This window comes from Salmo salar, chromosome 02 (assembly GCF_965601325.2).
Source record: "Salmo salar chromosome 02, fSalSal1, whole genome shotgun sequence".
Classification (NCBI taxonomy): Eukaryota; Metazoa; Chordata; class Actinopteri; order Salmoniformes; family Salmonidae; genus Salmo; species Salmo salar.
Genome location: NC_138292.1, coordinates 73,755,797 through 73,768,952, shown reverse-complemented (window position 1 = coordinate 73,768,952; position 13,156 = coordinate 73,755,797). Strand labels below are relative to the sequence as shown.

Sequence of the window (13,156 nt, the reverse complement as noted above, 5' to 3'; positions counted from 1 at the left end):
TTCTCTCCGTTCCTTCACCAACACTCTGGCTAAACTCATCAGAACTCTCATTTAAGATGAGTGCAGACGGGGAATAAAGAACAAGAGGTGTATCCAGTATCATCAATAGAAATGTATTTGTTTTAGAGCAAATTAGAAAATAGTGCAGCCGGACATGTAAGACAGAAACTAACAGGCAAGAGGAGAGAACAGCTGTAGGGCTCACATTTGTTGTAATTGCTCCAGAGCTTGACTTGGGCAGGAGCTGAGTATCGGCACCTACATTTTTCTACCGCCCGAGCTCCTGAACCTCTTACAGAATATTAGCACAAAAGTATCTGCTAGGTAAAGCCCTGCCTTATCTCAGCTCACTGGTCACCATAGCAGCACCCACCTGTAGCATGCGCTCCAGCAGGTATATCTCACTGGTCATCCCAAAGCCAATTCTTCCTTTGGCCGCCTCTCCTTCCAGTTCTCTGCTGCCAATGACTAGAACTGCAAAAACCCCTGAAGCTGGAGACTCTTACCTCCCTCACTAGCTTTAAGAACCAGCTGTCAGAGCAGCTCACAGATCACTGCACCTGTACATAGCCCATCCAATCTACCTCATCCCCATACTGTATTTATTTATTTTGCTCCTTTGCATCCTAGTATCTCAACTTGCACATGAATCTCCTGCACATCCTACCATTCCAGTGTTTAATTGCTATATTGTAATTACTTTGCCACCATGGCCTATTTATTGCCTTACGTCTCTTATCCTACCTCATTTGCACATGCTGCATATAGATTTTTCTACTGTATTATTGATTGTATGTTTGTTTATTCCATGTGTAACTCTGTGTTGTTGTATGTGTCGAACTGCTTTGCTTTATCTTGGCCAGGTCGCAGTTGCAAATGAGAACTTGTTCTCAACTAGCATACCTGGTTAAATAAAGGTGGGGGGGGAAATAATTGTGGAGCTCCTGCAACTATATATAAACAGTACTGGCACTCAAAATGAGTACTGGCACCTATATCAGTCCAAGTCCAGCACTAAATTGCTCAATAGTCCAGCATACATGTAATCAGCTCAACTCTGCCAAGTCAAGAAATATGCAGCTTGTGAAACAGACAAGGGTCACAGTCATTTGACAGCTCATAAATAATAAGATGAATCTTTATTTATTCCACACAGAACACTAAGCACAGGTCAGCAGCATGGAATTAGAATGAGTGGAGGGGGTATAGAACCTCTCCTGAATGCGGACGCCCGTTCTACCAGTTCTAATTCTATGGTCAGCAGTACAGTACAGAACAGGTCCGCCTGCCCCTTTAAACAATAACCACCATAACATACTGTTGCCGTAGAGCTACAACAATAATGAGATTCAATGTTTCCTTTTTCAAAAGTGCCTGTCAATGTTTACTCAGTGCAAAACTACATGGCAGTAGAAAGCACACTATCATTTTCCCCATTTAGATAAATACTCTACACGCTGGTCCTGATTCTGTTGTTGGATGCTGTAAATACCCTATTAGCTGGTCCCTATCCTGTGTGTTTTTGGATACTGTAAATACCCTATTAGCTGGTCCCCATCTTGTGTGTCTTTGATCAACTCAAACGAGCTTGATGAACTCATATTATGATGATCCGTACAATCCAGTATTACTGATTCCTATTGGCTGTGTAATACTGATGTCTCAATGTGCAGGAAAAATATATGTGCAGGAAAGCAAAGACCTATCAAATCCACCTATAGTGTAATGTGATGTGTGTGAGTGTGTATTTGAAATGTGTGTGTGTGTCCTATGTATGTATGTATGTATGTCTGCGTGTAGACGTGATAATGTAATGTCACGCTGTGTGAGTGATTATTATTATAACATGTTCTAGCCGCATCGACGCCTTCTGACCACGGGGGGGGGGGGGGGGGTCTATTTCTTGGCCTTGCCCTGAGCAGCCACAGCCTCCATGGCCTTCTTCACCGTCTCCTCGTCTCCCAGGAACTGCATGGGCCCTACAGGCTTCAGGTTCTTGTCCAGTTCATACAGGATGGGGATCCCTGTAGGCAGGTTAAGCTCCATGATGGCCTCCTCTGACATACCTGGAAGTCACCAACAATAACAACAATCAGTGAATAATCAGTAACATATACAACTAAACACTAGGAAGGTTCAACTCCACGATGGCCTCCTCTGACATACCTGGAGGTAAATAACAATGAACAACAAGTCAACAATAATCAGAAAAACACCACTAATCTGGCATGACAATCACTGGAACATGAGTAAGCGTTGAGATGTAGGAGGGGGGCTCTCTCTCTCTCTCTCTCTATCCATCCATCCATCCATCCACTAATGACCTACCCTCCAGGTGCTTGACGATGCCTCTGAGACTGTTGCCGTGGGCGGCGATGAGAACCCTCTTCCCGTCCTTGATTTGGGGCACGATTTCGTCGTTCCAGAAGGGCAGTGCTCGGGCAATAGTGTCCTTCAGGCTCTCACAGGACGGCAGCTGGTCCTCCGTCAGGTCGCCATAGCGACGGTCCTGCAGGAAAGAGATGGTTAGTGCTGCAAAGTCAAAGCCTGTTAGCCCAGGTCTGTATGGCTGACACCATGGTGTCTAATCACAGAATATGAGTTCAGTGATGTTGTAGATGTGTGTATGCCTCTATGTGCATGCTTCTGTGTGTGTACCTCTGTGTGCGTACGTGCGTGCCCCTCTGTATCCACATCCCATGTGTGTGTGTATGTGTGTGTATGTATCCCGCTCACCTGGCTGATGTTGTTGTAGAAGTTGTGCTCCTCCTCCATGGGAGGAGGCGGGGTGTCATAGCTCCTCCTCCAGATCTTAACCTGGGCCTCGCCGTGCTTCTCCGCTGTCTCCGCCTTGTTGAGCCCCGTCAGGCCTCCGTAGTGGCGCTCGTTGAGGCGCCAGGTGCGGTGGACAGGAAGCCACATCTGGTCGATCCCATCCAGGACCAACCACAGAGTCCGGATGGCTCTCTTCAGGACTGAGGTGTAGCACACGTCAAACTCATAGCCAGCATCTGAGGAGGAGAGTGCGGGGGGGGGGGGGGGGGGGCATGAGTGCGTCAATGAGTGATGTACACATATGGTTCTTTACTTGTGGGAACATCTTAAGTCTCAAGTGGTTTCCTCATCTCCTTTCCTTCATCTGTACCGAGGTGAAAGAATGACAGGTTACAGTAAATAGCTGGTAGGCATCCATCACCACCATATTACTTATGCAGGTGAAGGAAAGGAGACAAGGAGAGGAAGAGTCCACTTCAGACTATTGAGATGCACCCTTATTTCCTCTTTTCAGGGGCGAGCTGCTTTCGGCTATCCAGGCTAGGCGATAATGCTAGGCTATAAGCCTAACACAACCTCAATTTGACCAGCTACACTACAGAGAGAACAGACATGCTTTCAGGTTGTAGGGGCTGATAACAGTTCACATTATGCCACCGGGCAAGTCCTTCATGTGATGGTTTAGATAATGCCGCAGTAACACAACTACCTGTTTCCTCAAGCCGCGCCTTGCGTAACGGGAATAGCCTACCCTACTATCTCTCAGCAAAACTCTCCATGGCCCTCCATGCCCCGTCTTAATCCTATGAGAGAACGAAAGAGAGATACATTATAGACCGGGACACCTTTTAGCGCCTGTCCTCCTCTCTTCGCTTCCTGCTCCCCGGTTTCACTGAGTTCCGCGTCGAACCATCCGCAGAAGCGGTTCTCCTGGTTCCAGCAGCTCTCTCCATGACGGATCAGAACCAATTTGTACGCAGCCATCTCGAATCCGTGACGTTTGAATCGACCTCCGCTGTATTTTCGGGAATTTAAGAGCAAAAATATTGTTGTAAAATGCGGAGAAAATCCCCGCAGTAGTGTCGTGGCTGATATGAAATGAGGATTCGGTTCGAGAGGTTACCTAGGCTGGCTGTTCTGTTGTGAACTTGAAAGCTCCTTCTAAATAATGCCGACTGACTTCCTGCCGCGCTAGACCAATCAGAAACCCTCTCGTGTGCGGTGCAGAGAAAGCGAACGCGCAGAGGAGCACGTCAGCCAGTGATGTTCAGTGAACAGAAAGCACAGTAGCCTAGGCGACCATTATATCACAGTGATGAAATTTTAGGCCTATGTTGGGTGTATGCGTAGTATTGAGATACTTTATGGGTAGCCTATTATTGTATTGCTTGTTTTTACATGTATTATAGGCTACTCATATGCTGCCATATCGTCCTCTTTCTGCCCCTTGCATGAAAAAAGGAAGTTTATTATGTCACAATATAAAGCCATGACAATGACACATTCTTTTTGTATTGAAACAACTTTATTGATAACTCATTTCAAAAGAGATCTGCATCAGGTGGTTATTGTTAGACGACCCCCTGATGCCAATCTATCCAATCTGACAGCAGACTGTAAGGGTGTCAGTCACCATTGGGTAAAGGGAACCGTAGAAGCTTGGTATGCAAGCAAGTGTCCAATCAGTGAGTCTTGTAGAGCGGCAGTCTCTTGTGGAGTCGTGACTTGGTCTTCCGTCTGAATCGTCCCAGCTGCTCTCTGTACTCCCCGTGGAGCATGGGAACATAGCCACGCGGCTCACACAGCTCCTAGAAAGGCAGATTGATAGACAGGCAGACAGACAGACAAACAGGCAGACAGATTGAAAGGCAGGCAGGCAGGCAGGGGAACAGAGGGAAAAAACATTGAAAGCTTTAATGAATAGGCTGAATAGAAGACCATTTGGAAATGAATACCCTAACCCCCCCCCTAAATGTCTAAATCATGGGGGTGGGGGTCATGGCTGAGACCTTCAGGGTTGTGTCAACAACACTCTGCGTTGTAACTAGAAACAATGCTCTTGTTTATTCAGAGAGTCAAGGGAAAATGAGAAACGCTTAAAAGACAGTTTGTGATTCACTGCTCTGAGACATGGAATATGAAGAAGACACTGTTTTCGTTCATATTCTAGTGATTTTAGTACAACACCTCTAGCAACCTTGTCAACAGGTGAAGCTGTTGGACTGGCATGGATCCAGGTTCAAGTGTCAGTCGTAACTATCCCTTCCTCCTAAAATTTGCTGCACTATTATAAGTAAGAAGTATACATTGATTATGAAGAAACTGTCCTATTACATCTCAGTTTAAGACATGCTTCATAATGTAGCGACTGGACAACCCTCTTGGCGTAACGCTGGTTAAGTTGTTGTAGTGACAGCGATCGGAGCTACCCCTGAATTCACTACAATGATGTACTTAGGAGCCGTACCGGGTAGCAGGAGTAGAAGTGTCTGTAGCCCCCCTCCAGCAGGTAGAGCTCAGGGTAGAAGAGCAGAGGGTAGAGGGAGGCATGGAGCACTCTGTCCAGCTCTCTCAGGTAATGACATCTACAGGGGAAAGGTGGGAACAGCCAGTATCAGGATCAGGAAGTTGTGTATGTTCGTGGGATGAGGAGGTGCATGCAGCGTGTGGGTGGGAATGTGTGTGTGTTTCTCTGTTTGTGTGTGTGTGTGTGTGTGTGTGTGTGTGTGTGTGTGTGTGTGTGTGTGTGTGTGTGTGTGTGTGTGTGCAGCCTATGTGCAGATGAGTGTGTGTGTTGTTCTCTTACAGCCGTGGGCCCCTCTCTGACGAGAACTCGCAGTGGAACACAATCAGTTTCCGTGGCGACGACCCCTCCATGGGTGACCCCTGTCCTGGTGGAGTGGTACCACTTCCGGGTGAATGTGACTGTGAGCTGGACCTCTGTAACACTCCACCAATGGAAATACCACTGACGCCTGGATCTGGAGCCTGTCCAGGGGGGCTGGTGGGAGCTCTGCCCCAGGAGGAGAGCTGGTAGAGGGCAGGGAGCTGGAGTAAAACCCCTTGGATCTGAGCCTCGGTGTGGAGGTTGTCTGCCCCCTATGGGACACATGGAGAACAACATAAATATATAAATGTTTATACAGTACCAGTCAAAAGTTTGGACACACCTACACTCATTCAAGAGTTTTTCTTTATTTTTGAAATATTTTCTACATTGCAGAATAATAGTGAAGACATCAAAACTATGAAATAACACATATGGAATCATGTAGTAACCAACAAAGTATTAAATAAATCAAAATATATTTAGATTCTTCAAAGTAGCCACCCTTTGCCTTGACAGCTTTGCACACTCTTGGCATTCTCTCAACCAGCTTCACCTGGAATGTTTTTCCAACAGTCTTGAAGGAGTTCCCACATATGCTGAGCACTTGTTGGCTGCTTTTTCTTCACTCTGAGGTTTAACTCATACCAAAGCATCTCAATTGGGTTGAGATCAGGTGATTGTGGAGGCCAGGTCATCTGATGCAGCACTCCATTACGCTCCTTTTTGGTCAAATAGACTGTACACAGCCTGGAGATGTGTTGGGTCATTGTCCTGTTGAAAAACAAATGATAGGGTCACTAAGCGCAAACCAGATGGGATGGCGTATCACTGCAGAATGCTGTGGTAGCCATACTGGTTAAGTAAGTGTGCCTTGAATTCTAAATAAATCACAGACTGTGTCACCAGCAAAGCACCCCCACACCATCCCACCTCCTCCTCCATGCTTCACGGTGAGAACAACATGTGGAGATCATCCGTTCACCTACTCTGCGTCTTACAAAGACACGGCGGTTGGAACCAAAAATCTCAAATTTGGACTCATCAGATCAAAGGACAGATTTCCACTGGTCTAATGTCCATTGCTCGTGTTTCTTGGGCCAAGCATGTCTCTTCTTATTATTGGTGTCCTTTAGTAGTGGTTTCTTTGCAGCAATTCGACCATGAAGGACTGATTCACGCAGTCTCCTCTGAACAGTTAATGTTGAGATGTGTCTGTTACTTGAACTCTGTGAAGCATTTATTTGGGCTGCAATTTCTGAGGCTGGTAACTCTAATTAACTTATCCTCTGCTGCAGAGTTACCTCATGTGCGACTGCACATGAAGAAACTTTCAAAGTTCTTGAAATTTCACGGATTGACTGACGTTCATGTATTAAAGTAATGATGGACTGTCATTTATCTTTGCTTATTTGAGCTGTTCTTGCCATAATATGGACTTGGTCTTTTACCAAATAGGGATATCTTCTGTATACATTGTCACAACACAACACAACTGATTGGCTCAAACGCATTAAGGAAAGAAATTCCACAAATTAACATTGAACAAGGCACACCGGTGAATTGAAATGAAATACATTCCAGGTGACTACCTTATGAAGCTGGTTGAGAGAATGCCAAGAGTGTGCAAAGCTGTCATCAAGGCAAAAGGTGGCTACTTTGAAGAATCTCAAATACAACATATATTTTGATTTGTTGAACACTTTTTGGTTACTACATGATTCCATATGTGTTATTTCATAGTTTTGATGTCTTCGCTATTATTCTACAATGTAGAAAATAGTCAAAATAAAGTAAAACCCTTGAACGAGTAGGTGTTTCCAAACGTTTGACTGGTACTATATATATATATATATATATATATATATATATATATACAGTAAACCAAAACCTTGACCATAATATTGATGAAATGTATTTTATTATACATATATATAGAGAGAGAGAGAGAGAGAGAACTCAGATGAGCAGGCCCATACAATAGGTCATAAGTTATCAGACCGGTCAGTTGTTAACTTATTATGTATAATAAAATACATCTTATCACTATTATGGTCAAGGTTTTGGTTTATTTCTCTATGTGGTTTACTCAAAAAACATCACCTTGATGTGTCCACCGTGGTACTCATAAGGGTAGCGACAGTCTATGATGAGGAAGTCTCCCACTGTTCCGCTGTACTGTCCTCTTAGCAGAGACGCCACCTGCAGGCCATCAGGAGAAATGCACCTCCAGTTTACCACAGCAACTGTAACAACCTGGCAACAGTAACAACCTGGCAACAGTAACAACCTGGCAACAGTACTAGCAGGAGACTACCCTCTAGATACCATCCCTAACAGGAATGTTGAAGTCCAATAAGCAGTGTTGTAGTCCTGTGGATATCCTTTATGATTATGATAAAGAGGATGAAGGAGAATATAGAGAGAATATAGAGAGTGGGAGTGGAGGAACAAGGAAAGGAGGGAAGGAAGGAAGGAGAGATGGAGGAAAGGAGATTACATACTGTTTGGGCTGAGATGCAGTGAAGACCCTGGAGTTCCACTCTCTCTACTGGTAACAGTAATGGCTGTGGACACACACACACACACACACACACACACACACACACACACACACACACACACACACACACACACACACACACACACACACACACACACACACACACACACACACACACATTAAACACATTGTTCTAGCACAGCACTAACACACCTGATTCAACCAATCAAGGGCTTGTCCTAGCCTACTATCACCCAGCTGGAAAAAAAAATCATTTTTTACAACATTGTGAAAATGTTGATGTGAGGTTGCACACCTTGCTGTAATCTCCTGTCAGGGTGTGGTCCTCCATGGTAGAACCCAGGAGGCTACTGGGAGGGAAAGGCAGCCTCCTGGACTTGACCTGCCGTACAGAGAGCAATGCCTGATGAGATACATTGTTTTTAACCAGATTTCATAAAACTAATATGACACAAATGGGCCCCAGGTTTATAGGGGGATCCTATGTTTATCATTCTCTACCCTCCTCCCCGAAGTATGACCTTGTATGTAGTGGTGTAAACTTCAGGGAGCAGGGTAGAACATCGGAACACTGCAAATGGATCTCACCTCAACATCTGGCAGCTCCACGTCACCCTGACGGACACGCAAGGCTCCGCCTCCTGGCGGGGAACTTTGACCTTGACATCTGAGACCCCGGACCCCTGGGTCTGACCTCTGAACTGCAACGCTGCAGAACCGGGTCGACAGCTTCACACGCAGACGCTTCTGGACAACCAGAACCAGAACATCACATGATGATGTTCCTGAATACAGTTAGAGCCCAGAGTTTTTCCAGTCAGGTCACTCTGTTCCAATTCCAGTACCTTATTGATTATTATTCCCTCCGTTTCTTTGTAAATACTCACCATTTTAGGAGCAGAACATGCAGGGGAGAGAAACCTAGAAAGTAAATGGTACAACAATGATTGAAAATGTAATTCAGACAGCAGACAGGAGGCTGCTGAGGGAAGGACGGCTCCTAATAATGGCTGGAATGGCGTGAATGGAATGATATCAAACACATGGAAAATATGTGTTTGATGTGTTCCATACCCTTCCATTTATTCCGTTCCAGCCATTACTATGAGCCATCCTCCCCAATTAAGGGGTCACCAGACGCCTGTTATTTGTAGGCACCTAATAATCCCTTTGCAATTTTTGCTTATAGAATCCATGTGTCCTCACCTCTCTCCCCTTCTGTTCCCGGAGTCTGTCAGGATGTTACCTACATAGAGAGCATATTGTGAGAAAAAAATCTGACTTAAAATCTTTGAGAATAATTTATTTATCAAAAGGGAAGCTACACATGTAAATGATTCACAAACTGAAAATGTATGCTCAACATAAGATATACAGAGATTTAAATTCTGGACAAACTGGATTTAAATCTCAATGTTTTTGTCCCAAATTGCACCCTATTCTCTATATAGTGCACTACCTTTGACCAGGACCTACATAGGGCTCTAGTCAGAAGTAGTACACTATTTCGGGAACAGTGTCCCATTTGGGATTGAACCAATAGTTCAGCCTCTGATGCATTCTAACTCTACCCAGCGTCATCAAGCCATGAGGAACCGCTAATCATTCATTAGGGTATTTCCCCATCAGTCATCCAGAGCTTGCCCAGACCTGTCGGCGTCTCCTCTCCCCGGGGGACAAGCCCTCTGCCGCACGTCGAACCCGGCGTGGGCCCAGGGGGACTGGGAGTCACTAGCTCCGGCGTCAGTCGCAGCTTTCTGCGCGGCGTGTCGCTGTGGAGTATGAAATTGAAGTTTTTTTTAACTAACAAAGATCAAAAGATTTTCAACTATATAACAACTGGACTTGATAGTCTCCAGTCGCTCTGTTGCGCACAACGTCCCAAAGTGCCCACATTGTATTACTTACATTATTCCACATCTCCTAGCGTTCGCATAGCTTTCTTTAGCTTTTAAGTAACCGTGATAACTGTGTGTTTACTCACGCGCCGTCATGGCATCGGAGGCTCTTTAGGCTGAAGGAGAGCTCGGATACAGGTGAGGGTCCGGTGCCCGGTGGAGGTGACAAGCTCCAAACGGGCTCGTTGTGTGACGGCCCCGGTAGTGCGTCTCCCGGAGAGATTTCATTCCCAAGTACATTGAATGTCTCCATTCCTCGTCGCCTATTCTATCATAAAACAAGAGCAACGAATTATGCTTATTTAGAAGTAATCAAGATGTGCCTCAATTCTGTTAAACGACATGCGTAAAATGCATGCGTAAAACTACAATCATGCGTAAAATTATAACCAGCGAACATACCTAAGTCTACACAATATGCATACTATCAAGATACACTATTTGCGTAAAGCTTTTCCAAAAGTGCTCCCAGGTCTCACCTGTGTGATGATGATTATGTTATGGGTCTCCATCCTCCCATCACAGCAGGGATGTTTCATTCAGCCCCTTCCCCGTGGCAACCGTGGTTGCTACAACAAGCCAGCTAGACCGGGCATGCATTGGGCACGTCCCCGCCACCCTCACCAACAAAGCGGCCCTGTTTATCTCTCCTTTCTCCCAAAGTGTGCACTTGTTCACTTCCTTTCACTGATTTGAAAGGATATTACTAAGAAATATACTGTTGGTTATATTTAGCCTATACCCATACAGTCCTTTAATGAATACTTACAGAAACTCTCCCTCTATCCCATCCTCCACCAATCCAGTGCTTTTAGATTTGTGGGAAGTTGTGAACGAGTGCAGACTTCAGTAGAAAGGAGATGGGACGCACACATAGCCTAGTCACCAACTCAAAACACTGGCCGGCCAGGCGGCCACCCACGGTGACTGTGTTGGTGGTGGTTCGTTCCCCTGGTAACGCATCCGCGGGATGATGCGGCATTTGTCATTATGAGGACCTCCTTCACCTCATGGGGCCATATCAAGTTACACAATAAAAAAATAATAATAAAAAGTTACACAATAGCCTAAGTACGAAAAATAAATATTGACAATACATAGCTGAGGTCACTTCCAAAAGGTGGCCTATGTTCTTCACTGAATAATAGTAGGCTAAAGTTGGTCATATAAAGGTGTTTGGATGTATGAAGATATAATGCAATATCAGGCATTTCATGTTATCATTTCTGACACAAGGCCTATCTGAGACTAAGGAGACACTGTTTTATTATCTCTCAATTTCCTGGTTAAATAAGAAATTACATTCTAATTGTTCTCCCTCTGGAAATTCATTCAGTTGGTCATCATTTACCACTATTCCATTGATCTGCAGCCATTCTACAAAATCTATTAGCCTAGGGCCCTATACTATGGCTAGGCTATATACTACTTGCACACAATGTAAACATCTCACCTCTACAAAATGACTTCCTATATTTGCCTTATTATAGGGCTATACGCATTTTGCATTAAGTGAACCTTATAGCAGTCTTCTTCCATGACTGATAGTAGGCTATTGATAGTAAGCTATGTTATTAATACAATACTTATTTTCAGTGCTGACTTGCCTAGTTAAATAAAGGTTCAATTAAATTCAATTCAAAGTCGAGGTCGCTACTCCTAGTGGTGTTCCGGGTGAACTGCAGTGTGGTCGTCAAAATGTAAATGAAAATATTGAAAAAGAACACGTTACAAACAATTAAGAATACAGATAATTGTATGGGACAATATCCAAACGTTTTTGAGAAAGATAATTTGAAAAAAAAATAAAAATAGGCAAGTCAGTTAAGAACAAAGTCTTATTTACAATGATGGCCTACCAAAAGGCAAAATACCTCCTGCGGAGAGGGGGGCTGGGATTAAAACATAAATAAATAACATAAAAATATAGGACAAAACACACATCACGACAAGAGAGACAACACCACACTACATAAAGTGAGACATACGACAACAACATAGCAACACAACATGACAACAACATGGTAGCAGCACAAAACATGGTACAAACATTATTGGGCACAGACAACAGCACAAAGAGCAAGAAGGTAGAGACAACAATACATCACGCATAGCAGCCACAACTGTCAGTAAGTGTCCATCAAATCAAATCAAATCAAATTCTATTTGTCACATACACATGGTTAGCAGATGTTAATGCAAGTGTAGTGAAATGCTTGTGCTTCTAGTTCCAACCATGCAGAAATATCTAACAAGTAATCTAACCTAACAATTTCACAACAACTACCTTATACACACAAGTGTAAAGGAATGAATAAGAATATGTACATATAAATATATGAATGAGTGAGTGATGGCCGAACGGCTTAGGCAAGATGCAGTAGATGGTATAGAGTACAGTATATACATATGAGATGAGTAATGTAGGGTATGTAAACATTATATAAAGTGGCATTGTTTAAAGTGGCTAGTGATACATTTATTACATCAATTTTTCCATTATTAAAGTGGCTGGAGTTGAGTCAGTATGTTGGCAGCAGCCACTCAATGTTAGTGATGGCCCAAAATACTGCATAGTTTCCTAGGAACGCGAAGCGAGGCGGCCATCTCTGTCGGCGCCGGAAGTAATCATGATTGAGTCTTTGAATGAAGAGATTGAGATAAAACTGTCCAGTTTGAGTGTTTGTTGCAGCTCGTTCCAGTCGCTAGCTGCAGCGAACTAGGGATGTGTGTGCTTTGGAGACCTTTAACAGAATGTGACTGGCAGAACGGGTGTTGTATGGGGAGGATGAGGGATGCAGTAGATATCTCAGATGGGGGGAGTGAGGCCTAAGAGGGTTTTATAAATAAGCATCAACCAGTGGGTCTTGCGATGGGTATACAGATACGGCCAGTTTACAGAGGAGTATAGAGTGCAGTGATGTGTCCTATAAGGAGCATTGGTGGCAAATCTGATGCCGAATGGTAAAGAACATCTAGCCGCTTGAGAGCACCCTTACCTTCCGATATATAATTTATGTCTCCGTAATCTGGCATGGGTAGGATTTGTTGCATTTAAGGTAAAATGCAATGAATTTAAGGTTATTTGTTTATGTAAATATGGCGTTCGCAGAATTTATTTGTGAAAAAAGG

General features: G+C 44.1%; 2 protein-coding genes across 4 annotated transcripts; both read right to left on the bottom strand.

Moving 5' to 3' along the window:
- Positions 1-1,108: 1,108 nt before the first annotated feature.
- Positions 1,109-4,046, bottom strand: LOC123723769 (phosphoglycerate mutase 1). Of its 3 annotated transcripts, XM_045709403.2 has the most exons (5): positions 3,899-4,046; positions 3,621-3,790; positions 2,737-3,011; positions 2,329-2,509; positions 1,109-2,066 (listed from the first exon to the last, which is right to left on the bottom strand). In XM_045709403.2, the coding sequence occupies exons 2-5, from the start codon at positions 3,757-3,759 to the stop codon at positions 1,897-1,899; spliced, it is 765 nt and encodes a 254-aa protein (XP_045565359.1). In that variant the 5' UTR covers positions 3,760-3,790; positions 3,899-4,046; the 3' UTR covers positions 1,109-1,896. The 3 variants fall into 3 exon arrangements, with proteins under 3 accessions (XP_045565359.1, XP_045565348.1, XP_045565369.1); XM_045709392.2 differs by having other exon boundaries at positions 3,621-3,962; XM_045709413.2 differs by lacking the exon at positions 1,109-2,066 and adding an exon at positions 2,105-2,166 and having other exon boundaries at positions 3,621-3,965.
- Positions 4,047-4,266: 220 nt separating this feature from the next.
- Positions 4,267-10,964, bottom strand: LOC123723933 (uncharacterized). Its single transcript, XM_045709370.2, has 12 exons — positions 10,504-10,964; positions 10,111-10,292; positions 9,777-9,898; positions 9,333-9,372; positions 9,014-9,047; positions 8,715-8,873; positions 8,422-8,508; positions 8,107-8,169; positions 7,706-7,804; positions 5,582-5,874; positions 5,243-5,360; positions 4,267-4,583 (listed from the first exon to the last, which is right to left on the bottom strand). Exons 1-12 carry the CDS (start codon positions 10,561-10,563, stop codon positions 4,458-4,460), a joined length of 1,383 nt encoding a protein of 460 aa, XP_045565326.1. The 5' UTR covers positions 10,564-10,964; the 3' UTR covers positions 4,267-4,457.
- Between the last annotated feature and the right edge of the window lie 2,192 nt (positions 10,965-13,156).